Source organism: Coenobita brevimanus, chromosome 64, assembly GCF_032717465.1.
Source record: "Coenobita brevimanus isolate Jiangsu-jjx chromosome 64, ASM3271746v2, whole genome shotgun sequence".
NCBI classification, from domain to species: domain Eukaryota; kingdom Metazoa; phylum Arthropoda; class Malacostraca; order Decapoda; family Coenobitidae; genus Coenobita; species Coenobita brevimanus.
In genome coordinates this window covers 15,617,629-15,637,356 of record NC_137017.1, presented here as the reverse complement: position 1 = coordinate 15,637,356, position 19,728 = coordinate 15,617,629, and the positions used below count along the sequence as shown (strand labels likewise).

The 19,728-nt window shown below is 42.2% G+C and overlaps 1 protein-coding gene across 1 annotated transcript in view; it reads right to left on the bottom strand.

Moving 5' to 3' along the window:
• LOC145404670 (aconitate hydratase, mitochondrial-like) overlaps nucleotides 1–19,728 on the bottom strand; it is a 418,871-nt gene that overhangs the window by 211,813 nt on the left and 187,330 nt on the right. Inside the window, exon 8 of the mRNA XM_080276212.1 lies at nucleotides 7,929–8,135. Within this exon, the coding sequence (XP_080132338.1) occupies nucleotides 7,929–8,135 (207 nt within the window). The remainder of the gene's footprint in view (nucleotides 1–7,928; nucleotides 8,136–19,728) is intronic.

Below are 19,728 nucleotides of genomic sequence, written 5' to 3'. Positions count from 1 at the left end.
TTGTACAGGTCAACCCCGTTTAACGATGGGGTGCGTTCAGAAAAAAAAAAAAAAACACACACGGCACGGTATCATATATCGCGGTAGACTTAACATGCAAAGGACAGGGATACGTTTTTGAGCCTTGGGATTCCCTGCTCAAACAAGTCCAAAACCAACCCAAAATGAATCCAAAAACACATTGCTAGCTAACCTCAACCCTGTAATGCTTCAAAACAAGCTAAACCTAGCATAAAAGAAGTTTATAACTCACCTAAATCCAAAAACAAAATTGGAAAATCATCAAAAATATGTCTGGAAAAATCAAACTTAGTAAACTGTACCCCAAAATGACAATGTTCACCCCACCTATGACAACACATTAATCCACATCTAAACCTAAACACATTAATCTAAGTCTAAACCTAAACACAAAATTTAAGTCTAAAATATCAAAATTCAGGGGGGGGGAGGGGAGCGTTATACCGGGGTTTAGCCATCATTAGTGGGGTAGGGTGGTATTTCTACCCCCATAGCTAATCTGGGGTATTAGATAGGGGTATCGTATATCAGGGTTTACCTATACAGGCAGACCTCGAGATACAATACCCCTATATGCGATACCCCAGATTAGTGATGGGGGTAGAAATACCACCCTACCCCGCTGAACAATGGCCAAACCCTGCTATAATGATGGGTTTTGTTTGTTTGTATTTAACCAATTTTAATGATATTTTAAACTTAAATTTTGTGTTTAGGTTGATTAATAAACTGTTTAGACTTAGATTAATGGTTTTAGTCATAGGTGGGGTGAACATTGTCATTTAGGGGTACAGTTTAATAAGTTTGATTTTTTCCAGACTTATTTTCTGATGATTTTCAGATTTTATTTTTGGGTTTAGGTTAGTTATAAACTGCTTATAGGCATAGTTTAGCTTGTTTTAAAGCTGTCTGAGGGTTTTGGTTTGCTAGAAACATGTTTTTGGACTCATTTGGGTGGCTTTAGGGCTTGGCTGGGATGGAAAGCCAGGCTCAAAAATGCATCCCTATACTTGTACATGTTGAATCTACCCCGAGATACGATATCCTGCCAGCAATGGGTTTTTACTAAAACAATTGCAACGTTAAACCAGGGTATGCCTGTATACAGTAATCCATTTAATATCCAGATGCCCAATAACCGGACACCCCACTACCTGAACATTTTGGGCCCAGGTCATCGCCCCCCCCCCACCCCCCCCAAATCCAAAATTTTTCAACCGTAATTTGAACTTGGCGCACAGCGTTGACCAACTGTGTTTACACTCGGCCCTTTCACCCCTTCCTTCCTCCCTCCTCCCCAGTTACCGCCTAACTACCATCGTGACTAGACGCTCATCACCATGGACGCCGCATGTGCTCGTTTTTGTGAATAAACAGTGAATAAACTGCAATACCTCGCCACTAGACCACAAGGGAATTTACAGTGCTGTGAAGTGTTAAGAAACTAGAATTTAGAGTGCAAAGGATTAAGTGTGGAGTGCAAACTGGTGGTTGAAACTGGCATGGCACATTAAAAACAGAATACAGTGTCAAACAATTATAACTCATAGTACAAAAAATTAAGTGCAGCACAACACTGGATTACTGTACTTGCTTCAAGAGCATTTTCACCATTGCCAGAGACTTAGAGGAAGTGGATTAATTTTTGTAACGTCCATGGATGTGCTGTAAGTACCCTGTACACTGCTAAAATATTTTCCATACTCACTTCTAATTCCTCATTCTCTGGTTCTTTTTCATTCATTTCATGCTTTCTGTCCATTATTGGTGTGAATCGGGTTTTAATAGGTGCTATGCATGTCTGGTGGGGAGTTATTTAGGTAGCTTTCAAAGTTAGGCTGGGTTAGGGTTCATAAGTATCTGTCCAGGAGGCTGGGTCCCAGTATCCGGACAAACCAACTTTCCGGACATGCTTTTGGCTCTATTACATTGGATATTGGAGGGATTAATCTCAAAATAATTGATGTTGAAGAAATGAGTGTACAAAAATATATGGTAATTTATTTTTATTTTATTTTTCTTCTTTCATTAGGAAGATCATTTTTTTCATTTACATCCATCCATCCATCATTCAATCCTACATTGCCCCATGAGGAGCGTAGGAGCCCGGGGCCAAGCAAGTTGGTCCTGACATTTAAGATGAGAGTGACCAGTCTCACCTATCCCTGAGTGGCATTACGAGAGCAATAAACCCCAACCAACCCTTGGATATAAACCTTCATTGGCTCAATCCGATTGGAGTGCCATAACTACCCACTCAACCACCAGGTGTCATAATTTGGTTATGTGGTTACCCACCCAGCATGGTAAATGGTTTCCTGGTGTACAAGAAACCATTTCACTTGTCACTCAGTGTAAAAAAAAAAAAAAAAAAAAAAAAAAGGTACAAAGAAGAGCAGGGCAGTGAAATGATTGGAAACATTTTACGATGTTGAGCCAGCCGCTCCTAGAGAGGCTGGGTGCAGTCAAAGACCAAAAGATATTTCTGTTCTATGCACCATAAAAATCCTTCTAATAGAGCTAGAAGTATCATTTTTTTATGAATATCATCACAAATAAATGCTCTACAACCTTCTCTCAACAAGCATTGATAAAATGTTTATATATCTGTGAGAAATCAGCGTTGAATAAATGAGTGAGCGATAACAAATGGTACAATGTTTATATATATATATATATATATATTTTATTCATTAGAAAGATCATTTATTCATTTATAACATGCAGCAATTTTATAACCTTAAATGTCAGGACCAATCTGCCTAACCCTGGGCTTTGCTCCTCATGGGGGACGTAGGACTGGATGATGGATGGAGCAATTTCATAACAATAAAGTTAAAAATAAGGGAAGGGGAGAAATTTGAACGGAAACATTTTCTGATGTCACGCACATCACCGAGTGAGGGGTGTGTGGTGTGTAAGGTCTGGGCCAGCCAGCAGGGGGTCATGCAGTACTTTGGAAGCAGTTGGACGCAGGTTGCATCGAAAAAGTTCAAGAGGGTTAAGGCACTCCAGCTGGACTGAGCCTGTGCATGTTTATATCCAAGGGGTGGTTGGGGTTTACAGCTCATGTAATGCCACTCAGGGATGAGTGAGACCAATCACTCAGATCTTAAATGTCAGGATCAATTTGCCTAGCCCCGGGCTCCTATGCTTCTCATGGGGAAACACTGGGTTAGATGATGATGATGATGATGATGATGATGATGATGATGATGATGATGATGACGATGACGATGATGATGACGATGATGATGATGATGATAATGATTATATGCTAATTTCAAGCATAAGGCAATAAAACATCTCAATTTGAATGCTATACTACAATCACCCCCCCCCCTTCCTCATTCATAATAGGTACCCTTAAACAGAACTGATCAAGTACACCCAGATAGGCTTAGATCTGATCACCCAGCCCTCCTCAACAACCAGCTTAGATTCAAGTTCAGTGGAATCACAGATGACACATGCCCTGCTTATAGAATAGGCCCACACAATGTAACACACAATGCAGCAATGCACAGCACATGACACATCAACAGTGTAAGGAACCTACTAAATGATCCCAGATGGGCAGTTGCTTACCTGTGGTCACTGGGTCTGCTCAGGCAGACAGACCAAAGCTGATCTACAACAACTTAGCTTAAGGAAGCATATGTCTCCTAAAGAATGAAAATTGTACATTCACATCAAATTATTCAAACTTGTAGCACACACTTGGAAAAACCCTCTAATGTTTTGTAAATACACCTTTTGATTATATATTGCATATAAGGACTACTTCAATCTTTGCTTATTACCTGCCAACCTAACTCTTTGTAAGGTAATTTACCTCCCTGAGTCACTGCTTTATCATCATCATCATCATCATCCGGACCTCCTTTCCCACCCAAGGGCAGGGTGAGGAGTTGCAACGTCCAGACAGCCCAAATTAGCCCAGTCCAATGGGCCACGCTTCCATTCACTCATCAATCAAGCCCCCGGAGTCCTGGCTCTATCTGATAATGCCAAAAACATTCACCATATTCTGTAGCTTCACATAAACTTACCCAATAGAGTCAAATTCGACACTGTCACAAAAAGGGGTGCCAAATCCCTGATCATGCACTTCTTCTCACAATATTCATCCAGCCAGCTCAATCTCTTGTCAGTCCCATACTCTCACCGACTTCCAAACCCTTCATCCTCACACATTCATCCACCATATCCCTCCACCTTCTCTTTGGCCTACTTCGCCTTCTTCCTCCTTCAAATTCACTCAGATATACCTTTTTCACCACTCAATTGTTATCCAATCTCTCCACATGACCATACTATCTCAGTACACTCTCATCGATTCTGATGTCCACAGACTTCCTCACTCCACATCTTTCACGAATCACATTATTTCATATCCTGTCCACTCTTGGTACTCCACATACATTCCTCAGCAGTCCCATCTCCACTGCTCTCACTCCTGACTTTTCATTTTCATGCCACACCATAGTCTCGCATCTGCATGATAAAGTTGGCACTAACACTACTTCATGTAAGCCTCGTGCAACTGCAACACTCAAGCCTCTGCTTCTTATCAAGGCCTTCACTGAACCATCTACTTTCCTTCCTTGTGTCACTCTACTTTCCACTTCTTTTGCACATTTTCCTCTCTTTTCTATCACTGTATCCAGGAATTTGATACCTGTCACCAATTCCAGTCTCTCTCCATTCACTATAACATCACAGTGGGAGTCACCTTCTTTCTCAATAACCATCATTTTACTCTTTTCTACACGTACTCTCAAGGCACCTCGCTCACAGAAATCAACAAAACTCTGCACTAGTCTACCAAGTTCTTGTCCGATATTTGCAAGTACAGTAGTACTGTATCATCAATATACAACAAATTTGAGATATTCCATCCATCACCATTCATTACCAGTGCCATCCCCTTATCCATTACTTGTGTTTTTACTTCTATCATCACGCCATCCATATATATATATTGAACAACCATGGGGACATCACACAACCATGTCGCACGCCCAAACCAATCATGAACCATTAACTTAGATGCACCATCACCCTTACACATGCGTCACTATCATCATAAAAACTCCTGGCGGCACCTAGTAGCTTACCATCTACACTGTCCATGTGCAAAACTTCCCCAAATCCTTCTCTGTCCACTATGTCGTATGCTTTTTCTGGAACCATGAATGCCATAAACACCTTAGAGTCCTTCTCACAAGCCTTCTCCACTATCTCTCTTACTGCAAATATTTGATCCACACATCCTCTGCCACTCCAGAAGCCATCCTGTTCATCACTCACTAGGACTTCTGATATCTCTCTTAGGTTCTCTATAATAATTTTTTCATATACCTTCCCTACTACACTCAATAAACTTATGCCATGATAAGTCTTGCAACCACTTTGCTCACCTTTATTTTTGTACAGAGGTACAATCACAGCCTTTTTCCACTCTGCTGGCACAGTTTCACTCATCCATGCCTTCTTATGTATCTCCAACAAGCACTTCATATCGCACTCTCCACTACACTTAATCATCTCTGCATACATCACGTCAACCCCAGCTGCTTTCCCATTTTTCAGACACTTCACAGTGACCTTCACTTGTGTGAGTGTCACGTTTTCTGGCACTGCATTTCTTCTCTGCACACCCCCAAAATCAATCATGTTTACAGTGGCTCTGCTCTCTCTATTCCCATTCATCAGACTTTCAAAATATTCGTTTATCTGTTACTTATTTCATCCTCATGGGTTAGTAATCTACCACCTATATCCTTCACACCTTCACATTCCATGTCACTTCTGCATTTCTGCACCTCTTTCCAGAATAACTTCCTATTTTCAGCGTAATTTGCATTCATTTTTCTTTCTAGATCATCATTTACCTCCTCCTTCTTCCTCTTCACTTGTCTCTTTACATGCTTCTTGCTCTAAATATATTAAGATCTTATTTCAATTGAACCCATCCTGTAATCACTCTAGCCACTTCTTTCTCTTTTCCTCCACTGCTCTCTTAACCTCCTCATCCCACCATGCCGTACCTTTCTTCTTTGTTGTTACTCTTGCCACACCACACACTGCTTTAGCATTCCTAACTAAGCAATCCATATATGAATTCCATAGGCTGCCCACATCCATTTCATTCCAATTCACTGATTCTAGCTCCTCCTCTACTTTGGTCCTGTATACATCTGCCATTTCTTTGATCCTCAGCTTTTCGACTTTGTCTTTCTCCCTGACTGCTCCTCTCTCTCCTGGTCTACCTCACTCCTCTCAGCTTGATCTTGCATACCACAATCATATGATCTGACAGACCTCCACATCGTTCCCTCATGCCCCTCGTATCAGTAACCATTTCCAGCATCAACCTCTGTAAAAGCATGTAATCAATCAAGCTTCTTTCAACACGATCCCTGTTCCCTCAATACCATGTACATTTATGTGCATCTTTGTGTCTGAAATATGAGTCACAAATGCACAACTTCCTTTCCTGACACTTATCCTTCAGTTGCTTCCCATTATCATTTTCTCCAGGTACTCCATTACAACCCATCATGTTATCATCAGGACCAGAGCCTACTCTTCCATTCATATCCCCCATTACAATCACTTTATAGCTCCTGGGCATTTCTCCCACGGCTTCATCCAGCTCATCCCAAAACCTGTCTTTCTCTCTCTCACTCCTGTCATCACACGGTGCATACGCTATGATCACAGCCACTTTCACCTTCTCCAACTTGAACTTGACATACATACATCTCGAGCTGAAACATTTGTAATCTCTCATTCTGCTCTGCCACATGTCATTCATCAACAAAGCAACTCTTTCCTTGCATCCTCCTCGCCCATTCATGTCTGATCTTACACATTTCACACACACCCACACCTCCACTTCACACCCTTTCATCTTTGTTTCACACAATGCCATCACGGCATGTCTCGCACTCTTGAACACATTCATCACTTCCACCTTCTTACTCTCCCCATTCACACCTCACACATTCCACAAAGCCATGCAAGTCTGTCCATTTGGTTGAGGCCCTAGGCAGGTTTTGGGGCCTCTGAGGCTCTCCATACCATATGCCATGATTAAGTGATTTTAAGTAAAGGAAATCTGGGGGATGCTTAACCCAGCCAAAAAGTTTGTTTATATGGTTACCACCCAGCATAGTAAATGGTTTCCTGGGTACAGGAAACCATTTGGCTTGTCACTCAGTGTAGAGACCATAAGGCATCCCTACACTGCATGAGTGGACAATGGGCACTGCCATCTACTGCTTTATAGTCAGTGTAAATTGTGCCTCATGTGAGGCTTGCAGCTTGGCCCATACAGACATTCATTGTGCCTTATGTGAAGCCTGCAGCTTGGCATGGGTTAATAAGAACTTTGTTGCAGCTGCATGAAAATTCATTCATTCATTCATTGCCAGACGCCATGTATCCCAAACAGGGTGGCCAAGGGCTTTGAGTTAATTGTTTTACAGGGAGGGGCACTAATCCTCCACCAACCCCACTTGACACGTAAGGAGAACGTAAAGTATATCACCTTACCAATTTCCCATCTCAAACCCCACTCTATTACTTCTTTCCTCAACCCCCTGTATCTTATCACTACCTCATACACACCAGCCCCTAGTCCCCCACTCACCTCTGTAACTGAATGTTTAGGATTCAAGTTCATACTCTGAGAGTATGACTGACAACACTGACTATATCGGGTGGAAATCTGGGTGTGTATACATATAGGACTGTACCCAAAGAAAGCATGCAGAATGGGTACCACTAAATCTCTGATGGCAAACTGGGAGATGGAGGAAAGGGAAGATGCTAGAAGTGAAGTGAGAAAGTCTAAATGTGTACAGAGCTCGGAATATTACTGTATCTATAAAACTCACAATTCCATCACGTTCAATGGTGGCACGGATCTGCTCTGAGCCTGGGGTGATGTGGAAGAGAGACTTAGCTTTGAGCCCGTGACTCATGGCCTGCTTGACAATAGAGGCACAACGACCCATGTCCTCATAAGATGAGTTGGTGCATGACCCAATAAGTCCTGCCTTCACTTCCAGTGGCCACCCTTTAGCACGTGCTGTATCACCAACCTGTCAAGGGGGAAAAGTGGAAGAAGTTGCAACATTAATTCTGTAGGCAAAACATTTATTAAATCATATACATTCATGAAAACTTACCATTAAGTTATGCACACCTATAATATATAAACTTTTTCAAAACTTGGCACAATACAGGTACTAATCTGTCACAAAAATCCAATAACTATTGCAACTAATTTTTTGTCAAACCTTCTTTACCATTCTTCACTCTACCTAGAGGCACCCCGCTGTCTGACCCCATAGTTACCCCCCCACCCTTCACAGAATGATGGCCAGAAAGGAGACAAAGGGAGGAGCACAACTAAGATAGCTCAAATTATGTCAATTAAGATCCATCAAGGATCTATTGTCTTTCCCCAAGATATTGGACCATCATACAAACCAAGACCTGGAAAGCTGTGGAAAATTACATGAGTCACAGCCTCGAAGCCATGACGTGGTGAAACAGCCAACTCTGACTACTGGTGTGCTTAACAAGCACATTCTGAGTCTGCAGAAAGCCAGTCACAATGCACAATTTAGCACTGCCTCAAGAAAGCATGCAGATCCAATCAAGATAATCTGCTGCTAAATTTCTCACAAAGGTTACAAGGCACGAAACATTTGATTTTGCCAGGAAATATCGTCATCTAAAAGAATAATGGTGTAACAATATGTTTTCTGTTAAGTCTTGCCTTTAAATGTATGCAGATAAAACAGAGAAGGTTGCACTGGCCAGTGGGTATCGGTCATTTTAACTTCTGGGTCACTGTCAAGAATGTCAAATATTCTGATAAGTGTCATGGCATGTGTGTGTTTTAGTAGTGCTGCAACTCAGGTGCATTGTATTTCCTTCCCCCAAAACAAACCAAGAATATGAATCATTTAAAGGTTGGTCCAAAATGAAATAAAGCTTGTTAAATAGGGCACCAGCTAGCTGGCACAGGGTGATTGTGACAGGAGTGCTGTGTTGCAGCAGCAACTTTGAGCTTTAGTCCTATACTAGCTGAATCATGCCATGTCATTTAGTCATCATGGTACATGTGCTTCAGTGAACATGTGTTTAGTGCACTTGATGATCTGTTGCAAGCTGAGCAATGAAGGATCTTGAAGAGCAATGTCTTTGCGTGAGATTCTGTTTCAGGTTGGGAAAAACTTTTACAGAGACTTTTCCCATGTTGCAACAGGTTTATGAGGAGGATTATTTGAGCAATATGCCAATGTCACCAGTAGTTCCAGCAGCTCAAAATGGGAAGAACATCCATCAATGGTGATCCTAAATCTGGACGGCCTTCCATGTCAAAAGATGACAATCACGTTGAGAAAGTGAGTGCTGTGATCTGGGAAAATTATTGCCTGACTATGAAGTTTCCAAAAAAGTAGGCATCTGTCAAAGTTTGAGCCACACGATTTTAACTGAAAAACTGAAGATGCACTGTGTTGCCACAAAATTTGTGCAGCATCTGCTGACTGATGAGCGAAAAGAGAAATGTGTTACAGTCGATCAGGCGCTTTTAATTGTTCACACGATGATGAAAACTCCGAAAAATGTCACAATAGGTGATGAAACTTAGATGCATGCTACAATGCCAAATGAAAAGGAGGTGGTCGTAGTGGACAGGAACATCATCACTGCAACCAAAATAAGCATGCCAGAGTCGCTCAAATGTGAAGGTAATGTCTTTTTTTTTATTGGAAGAACATCATTCATCATGAGTTTGCTCCATGTGGTCTGACAGCCAATAATGAGTTTTACTTGGATGTCCTGAAGCATTTCAGGGTGGCAGTGCAGAGGAAGAGGCCCTGGGCATGGACAAACAAAACCTGGATGCTGCGCCATGACAAAGCACCTGCTCATGCGCCACTCCTTATCCATGACTTTTTGGTGAAGCACAAATGATTATAGTCCCCCAGTCGCACTACTCTCTGAATCTGGCCCCTGCAGACTGTTTTTCATTCCCCAAGTTGAAATCCACTCTGAAAGGTCACCAATTTCAGATGATAGAAGAAAATTTTCCAGGTGTACTAAATACATTCACACAAGCACATGTACCTTGATGATTAAGTGACAAGGTGTGATGCAGCTAGTGTATGAATGAGGCTCAAAGTTGCCAATACATAGCGCTCCCATTGCAATTACGTTACGCCAGCTAGCTGGTGCACTATTCTAAAAGTCTGGTTTCTTTTTTTTGCGGTGGGTGGGGGTGCTCACCATCCACACACTCGAAGCAGTGCTGCTCTCAGGTGTCTACCCTTTCCTCTCCTTCATCCTTCTTTCCTTCCATCCTCTTCTGTCTTTCTTTCCTTCATTCTTTCCTCGTCCTTCTGCCTACAGATGACTTTACACTCCCACTTCTGCCTTTCTTTCCTTCATCCTTTCCTCTTCCTTCTGCCTTAGGGTGACCCTACACTAAGTGACAAGCCAAATGGTTTCCTGTACACCAGGAAACCATTTACTACGCTGGGTGGTAACCACATAACCATTTTTTGGCGCCTGACAGTTTAGTGGGCAATTATGGCGCTCCAATGATTGAGCCGGCGAAGGTTTATATCCAAGGGATGGCTGGGGTTTATTGCTCACATAATGCCACTTGGATGACTGACGCTGGTCACTCTCACCGTAAATGTCAGGACCAACTTGCCTAGCCCCAGGCTCCTATGTTCCTCATGGGGCAACGTAGGAGTGGATGATGGATGGATGGATGGTTTCTTTTTGGACAAACCTAGTACTTTAGGGACATACCTAAATCAATGCCATGGCATCTGAATATGGTCATTACAGTAATAAGTGTGCTAACAAAGTATTAGGGAATGAAATTTACTACTTTATTATCATGAACAATACTGGGTATTTTCACAATCTTATTTCATTATCTGTCCAAGTGGTCTTTTTTTTCTTTTTAATTGATATTGTACAGCACTTCCCATGAATCATTAAAGATGAGAATGATGATGGTTTGAATGGTGAAACAGGCTTTAGATCAGAATTGCTCCCTAACTCAATAATTAGGTGATACGGACCAAATGAAAGAATCTTGACTTTGGCTCTCTATTATCTTGTTTTTGTTTTTTCCTTGAAGGGAACAGTTCTGCAGGTTCCTGGCTTTGGGTTTCTACTTTCTTGCATAAAAAAAAAAAATACAGTATACAAATTGCTCATGAATACAGGGTGATTCATAAGTCCGTGAAACATTTTAAAAATTCACCACTAATAAATGACGCAACAGATAGCACATTTTATTACATGGAAATACAGGTAAACTCTCCAAGTTTTTTTACATACCTCACAAATGCTCATTGTCTCCACCTTTGCTGATGCAGCACATATCTAGCCAATAATCCATTTCATTCCACACGCGTGTCAACATATCGTGGTCGACCAGTGCATGGCTGTGGTGATACGGTTGCAAAGTTCCTGGAGATCAGTGGGGAGTGGGGGCACAAAAACAGTATCCTTCACGAATCCACAGAGGAAAAAGTCGCATGGGGTTAAATCTGGGGATCGGGGTGGCCACCGCATTAACGCATCATCTTCCTGAGCTGCGTGTCCTATCCAAAGTTGTGGCAAATTTTCATTGAGGTACCTTTGCACTTGATTGTGATAATGAGCCGGACAGCCGTCTTGCTGAAAGATGTAATCATTACTACCTTCACTAAGCTGCAGCATCAGCCATTTTTCCAACATGTCCAGGTACGTCGTACCGGTGACAGTGGGCTCCGCAAAGAAAAATGGTCCATACACCTTCACCTTCAAAATTGCGCAAAAGACATTCATCTTAGGTGAGTCCCGCACATGCCCAATGATTTCGTGGAGATTTTCGGTCCCCCAGATTCGCATATAGTGCCAATTCACCTTCCCACACAAATGAAAAGTTGCTTCGTCACTAAAGATGAGCAAGTCTGAGAAACCATCAACTTCAAACCTCTCCTGAATTTCGATGCAGAAATTAAGATACATTTCTTTTTTAACACTGAGAGCCTGATGCAGCTGAAGCTTGTACGATTTAACCTTCAGTCGGTTACGGAGAATTCGTCACACTGTTGATTGTGAGACGTCAACTTCCACACTCGCACGTCTAGTGGACTTGTGTGGGCTGCGCTCATAGGCTTGCCTAACATGATCCACAGTTGCTTCACTTGGCCCTGGACGTCCTGGACGTGGAGCTCTGCAAAGATGGCCTTCATCCCAGAATTTCTCAAACCACTTCTTGATACTGTTGCATACAGGTGGCTCCTTCTGAAACTCTGCTCGAAATCGTCACTGCACAGTCACAATGGACGAGGTCCTTGCTTATTCCAACACACAAAATGATCTCTCATGTTTACTTAGCGCCATAATTGCTACTACAGCCTCCTAGCAGCAATCACGGTAACTATGCGCAAGGGCAGGTTTAAAAAAAAAACTCTCCAAGTTTCTCATTCAATCAGCATATGAATTAACAACATCCGCTGCGTGGTTTATATGCGGTGAATTTCTAAAATGTTTCACAGACTTATGAATCACCCGGTACAATTAATACTAGTGTGAATGTTTGTCCAACACTCATATGGGAGTGAAATCAGGGCAGTGGGTGACAGAAACCTTTCCATGTTACAAGCTGTAGATGTGATCTTTCTCAGAATAACTGTAGATATCATACAAATGGATAATGCAAGTGAAAGTGAGTGCTCTTAAATGGATGAAAAGTGAAAAGTGTGTGCTGCAAAACTACTGATAGGGCTAGATGGTAATGAATGATTATAGTATCAAGACGCCTTAATTTTACCTTGAAAATTATGATTAAAAGCCCCATGAGTGGCACTAATCTGGATTCAGATTTATGCTTCATTCAAACTCTCTACCTTCCAGATGCAGAGGCAAATACTGGAAAACCATCGAAGTACAGTGATCATTTAGAAGAAATTATAGAGCTACAGTGTGGCATTTTTGGTATACAATAAACCCTCGAGTTATGTCAGCTCTTTTTGCAACGATTCCACGACAGCTCTTTTTGCGATGATTATTTCCGAAATTATAAAACTTAAGAAAGACAGGCTTTGGGATGAGCTGGGTGAAGTAACGGGAGAAATGCCCAGGAGCTATAAAGTGATCATAATGGGGGATATGAATGGAAGACTAGGCACTGGTCCTGAGGATGACATAATGGATTGGTATGGAGTACCAAGAGAAAATGATAATGGGAAGGAACTAAAGAATACGTGTCAGGAGAGAAGGTTGTGCATTTGTAACTCATATTTCAAACACAAAGATGCACATAAATATTCATGGTATAGAGAGAACGGGGATCGTGCTGAAAGAAGCCTGATTGATTAAGTGTTCATAGAGAGGTTGATGATGGGAATGGTTTTTGATACGAGGACGGTGAGAGGATGAAGTGGAGGTCTGTCAGATCATATAATTGTGGTATGCAAGATCACGCCGAGAGGAGTGAGGTGGATCAAAAGAGAGAGGAGCAGTCAGGGAGAAAGACTAAAAGTTGAGAAGTTGAGGATCAAAGAAATGGCAGATGATTACAGGACCAAAGTAGAGGAGGAGTTAGAATCAGTGAATTGGAATGAAATGGATGTGGACAGCCTATGGAATGCATATAGGGATTGCTTAGTTAGGAGTGCTAAATCAGTGTGTGGTGCGGCAAGAGTAACAACAAAGAAGAAAGGTACGGCATGGTGAGATGATGAGGTTAAGAAAGCGGTGGAGGAAAAGAGGAAGAAGTGGCTAAAGTGACAGGGGTTCAGTTGAGATAAGAACTGAATATACTGAGAGCAAGAAGCACGCAAAGAGACTTTTGAAGAGGAAAAAAAAAAAGGAGGTAAATGAGGATCTAGGAAGAAAAATGAATGCGAACTACTCAGAAAATAGGAAGTTATTCTGGAAACAGGTGTGGAAACGTAGAAGTGAAAACGGAAAGCAATGTGATGGTGTGAAGGATGTAGGTGGTAGATTATTAACCCATGGGGATGAAGTAAGGACCAGATGGAAAGAATACTTTGAAAGCCTGATGAATGGGAATAGAGAGAGAGCAGAGTGGCTGTAAACATGATTGGTTTGGGGCGCGTGCAGAGAAGGAATGCACTACCAGGAGACGTGACACTAGCATAGGTGAGGAGTGCTGTGAAGCAGCTGAAAAATGAGAAAGCAACTGGGGCTGACGAGGTGTATGCAGAGATGATTAAGTGTAGTGGAGAGAGTGGAATGAAGTGCTTGTTGGAGATATGTATGAAGGCATGGATGAGTGAAACTGTGCCAGCAGGGTGGAAAAAGGCCATGACTGTACCCCTGTACAAAAATAAAGGCGAGCCAAGGGATTACAAGAATTATCATGGCAAAAGTTTATTGAGTGTGGTAGGGAAAGTATATGAAGAATTATTACAGAGAATGTAAGAGAGATATCAGAAGTCCTAGTGAGTGATGAACAGGGTAGCTGTAGAAGTGGCAGAGGATGTGTGGATCAAATATTTGCAGTGAGACAGATAGCAAAGAAGGCTTGTGAGAAGGACCATGTGTTTATGGCATTCTTGGATGTGGAAAAAGTATATGGCAAAGTGGACTGAGAAGGATTGTGGAAAGTTTTGCGCATGTACGGTATGGATGGTAAGTTGCTAGGTGCCGTCAAAAGTTTTTATGAAGGTAGCGAAGCATATGTATAGGTTAATGGGCATCTAAGTGAATGGTTCACAATTGGTATGGGCGTGTGACAGGGTTGTGTGATGTCCCCATGGTTGTTCAAAATATATATTGATGGGGTGATGGTAGAAGTAAAAACAATAGTCATGGATAGGGGGATGGCATTGGTGGTGAACAGTGATGGATGGAATATCTCAAATTTGTTGTATGCTGATGATGCAGTACTGCTTGCAAGTACCGGACAAGAACTTGGCAGGCTAGTGCACTGTTTTGTTGATGTCTGTGAGTGTTGTGCCCTGTGAGTACATGTAGTAAAAATAGAATGATGGTTATTGAGAGAGAAGGTGACTCCCAGTGCGTTGTACCAGTGAATGGAGAGAGACTGGAATTGGTGAGAGAGTTCAAATACCTGAGTACAGTGTTAGAAAAAGAGAGGAATATGTGCAAAAGAAGTTTAAAGTAGAGTAACACAAGGAAGAAAAGCAGCTGGTGCAATGAAGGCCTTGATAAGAAACAGAGGCTTGAGTGTTGCTGCTGCACGAGGCTTACATGAACGATTGTTAGTGCCTACTTTAACATATGGATGTGAGACTACGGTGTGGCATGAAAATTAAGTCAAGAGTAAGAGCAAAGGAGAAGGGACTGCTGATGAATGTATGTGGAGTACAATGGGTGGATAGGATACGAAATGATGATTCGTGAGAGATGTGGAGTGAGGAAGTCTATGAACACCAGAATCGAAGAGAGTGTACTGAGATGGTATGGTCATGAGGAGAGAATGGATACGAATAAAGTGGTGAAAAAGGTATCTCTGAGCAAATCTGATGGAGGGAGGAGGCAAGGCTGGCCAAGAAGAAGGTGGACAGATATGGTGGATGAGTGTGTGAGGAAGCGAGGTTTGGAAGTCAGTGAGGCTAGGGAACTGACAAGAGATCGAGCTGGCTGGATGCATGTTGTGAGGAGAAGTGCATGAACAGCGATGTGGCACCCCTTTTTAACCCATTGACTGCGGCTGTATCATATATGATATTTGAGTCCAAATGGCTCTGACTGCGGCTGTATCATGTATGATTTCCTATCTATCTATCTATCTATCTATAGCCCGACGCCCTAATCCCGCAAAGGGTGGCCGCAGACAAAACGCCTCCAAGTCACTCTGTCACTCACCATTTGACTCCCCTCCCCCCAACTCACCCCCCCCTCCCTCATATACCTCTCAACTCCATCCCTCCACCTCATCCTCGGTCTACCCCTCCCTCTCCCTCCCTCCACCTCACCCACATACACCCTCTTAGTCAGTCTTTCACTCTCCATCCTCTCCACATGTCCAAACCACCTCAGTGTATTTCTCCTAATCTTTTCAACCACATCCACATCTACCCCACAACGTTCCTTCACTTCTTCATTCGTCAACCTGTCCCTCCATGTCACTCCAGATGCTCCTCTCAAGTAACTCATTTCCACTGCTCTCACTCTTGACTTGTTCCCCTCTTGCAAGGTCCACGCCTCGCTTCCATACGTCAGGGTAGGGATCACAATACCATCATGCAGAGACTTCTTAACTTCCATACTCACCTCCCTATTTCTCATCACTGCTTTCAGTGTGCCAACAACCTTCCTTCCCTGCTGTACCCTTTCACGTACTTCATCCCCCAAAGTTCCATCCTTACTCATCACACTACCCAAGTACTTGAATGCACTCACATTCTCCATATCCTCACCATCCAACCTCACTGCACACTCTGTGACTTCATTCCTCTCAAACACCATAACTTTAATTTTGTTTACATTAACTTTCAGCTTCCTCCTCCTACACACTGTCCCAAATTCATTCACCAAACCTTGCAACTCCCATTCATCTTCACTCAACAATACTGTATCATCAGAAAACAGCAACACTGGAAGCTTCCAAATCTCACCCTCATTCATTAGGGCCACCCCCACATCCACTGCCCTACCTTGTACCTCCTTTACGACCCCATCCATATATATATTAAACAGCCATGGAGACATTACACACCCCTGTTTCAGTCCTGCTTTCAAAAATTCCGATGTCAGAAATGTTACGAAATAAATCAGCTAGCAACTCATGGCAAACTATAAAATATTGCCATACACAGATTATGCATTCATACGAGGAGCAGAGCTCAGCTCAGTTACTTACAAAATGCAGAAGGTAATGGTACGAAATCTTCTTCATGCCACCGCTAGCAGTAGCCCAAACAAATATTGGATGAAATCTCTGGATGAGTGTGTTGATGATAGTGATACGTTGTCAGATGAATGACTGTTGGTTCAGATGCTGACTTACACCTTATCTGATCGCAAGACTAACACTGACGACACAGTGCAACCATAACACACCGTTCGCCTGGCACCACCGCACAGGGAATATTTATTATTTCAAGGACCTGTTACAGAGGTTATTCTTTTATTTGCTATATTGTGTTATATACCACTGAACTTGGGATTTTTTTCTCTATCTCTTGACAATATTATTTTTTTTTCTAATATTTTTTTCTAAATATTTGAAAACTGCTGCACACAGGATGTACATGTAAACAAACACTGACGCAGTGAATGGGTTAATGTGGCAGCATCCGGACTGACTCTATCGGATAAGTTTATGTGAAGCTACAGAATGTGGTGAATGTGTTTGGCGTATCTGATAGAGCCAGGATTCCGGGAGCTTGAATGGTGAGTGGATGGAGGGGTGGGCCCATTGGATTGGGCAAATTTGGGCTGTCTGGACGTTGCTGCTCCTCAGCCTGCCCTGGGGTGGGAAGGGAGGTCCGGATGATGATGATGAATGATGATAAAATTTAAGAACTAATTCAAAGTAAACTGATATTTACGTTGAAATTTTACCAGTCAAAATTAACGAAGTAAAGAAAAGATAAAAATATAATGCGAGTTTCAGCATTAGTGGCATACAAATTGTCAGGTATTCACATGGTCAAGAATGTGGCCTCATGTGTGTCAAAAATGCAGACAGTGACACTCAGCCCCATTCTAGCCTCACTAAAACAACATGTGAACACCAGTATCACATATCGCACTTTATATACGATAACATTAAACATGAGTGGAATAAAGAGACTAAATGAATAACAGTGCTGATACCAGCTATGTGCATTTTGTTTGTCTTTTCTTTTATAACTTGGTCCCAATCGAGCCCTCACCAAAACAACATGTGAAGAACAAAGTTATGTACCAGTACTGCACATTATTGTATTTATGGACACCTACAACGATAGAAAAGAGTGAAAAACGTGCAAAAGAAGTGGAAAGTAGAGTGACACAAGGAAGGAAAGTAGCTGGTGCAATGAAGGCCTTGACAAAAAACAGAGGCTTGAGTGTTGCAACAGCGTGAGGTTTACATGAAGGAGTGTTAGTGCCAACTTTAACATAAAGATGTGAGACTATGGTGTGACATGAAAATGAAAAGTCAAGAGTAAGAGCGATGGAGATAGTTCTGCAAAGGATTGTATGTGGAGTACAGAGAGTGGATAGGATACAAAATAATGAAAGTCATGAAAGATGCAGAGTGAGGAAGTCTGTGGACACCAGAATTGAAGAGAGTGTACTGAGATGGTTTGGAGATGTAGAGAGAATGGATGATAGTAAAGTGGTGAAAAAGGTATATCTGAGTGAATCTGAAGAGGTGAGGCAGGCCAAGAAAAAGATGGAGGGATACGGTAGATGAGTGTGTGAGGAAGAGAGGTATGATGGTGAGGCTAAGGGACTGACAAGAGATTGAGCTGGATGGATGAATTTTGTGCGAAGTCCACAACCAGGGACCTGGCATCCCTTTTTAACGTAACAGCATTCGGACTGGCTCTATCAGATAGGTATGTGTGATGCTACAGACCGTGGTGAAATGTTTCTGGCCTATTATGATGGAGCCAAAATTCTGTGAACTTGAGCGATGAGTGAATGGAAGCATAGCCCACTGAGTTGGGCAAAGGCTGTCTGGACGTTGCTACTCCTCACCCCACCCTAGGGTTGGAAAGGAGGTCTGGATGCTGCTGCTGCTGCTGCTGCTGATGATGATGATGATGATGATGATGATGATGATGATGATATATAAAAAAAATAAACGCATTGAGTAAATGGTTGTGCAGGTACCAGTGGTGTGGACTCCGTGTATCCTTTCTGTCAGAAATTACAACTCAGTCCAGATCTAGCTCCCGCCAAAACAACAAGGGAAAATAAGTGTCATATACTGCACGTTACATTACCTACAGCAATACAACACTCAATGAAATAATGACACTGAGTGAACAGCTGTACAGATACCAGCTATGGGCATTAGTTCTTTTATGAGAAAATGTATACAATCACACCCCGGTATGCGATGGCTGAGTATGTGATCTATCAACAGAGCGATCAATGAAAACTTGTAACCAGTTTCGAGTTAAAATTCTGAAAATCAATTATTTGATTTTTTTGTTGACTGAGAATGATGAGCCCATGCAACACATGTCTATCGTTCAAGCCGATAGTCATGTGCCTGAGCCAAGATGGCTGCCTTGTATCTACATACAAGTACATATCATAACACCACTACTACCACAAAATAACAGCGCAAGTGCACAACAGCTAGTGCAGTGTACAATATTCAGTGGAGACAACTTTTTTTTGTGTGTGAAAATACTGAAACTTGTGACTTGGAAAACACAATATCGTTCTCCCCTAGCCTTGAGAAGGAACCTTTGGTGATGTCTCAAACTGGCCTCAGACACCCCAGGTGGGAGGTAGAAATGTTTTTTGAGATTTTAGGTTATACAGCCCTTGACCCACTCCCTGTCCCCACAGAACCTATGCTAAATCAACCTCAGTATGCAATCTGTTTTCAGTTGACACAACCCCACTGCATACTGGGTAACTGTATATACTACTGGACATGAACCAGGACATACAATCCTCACCTAGTAGATAATGACTGCTTTCAACAGGGTTTGAATTTAAAAAATAATT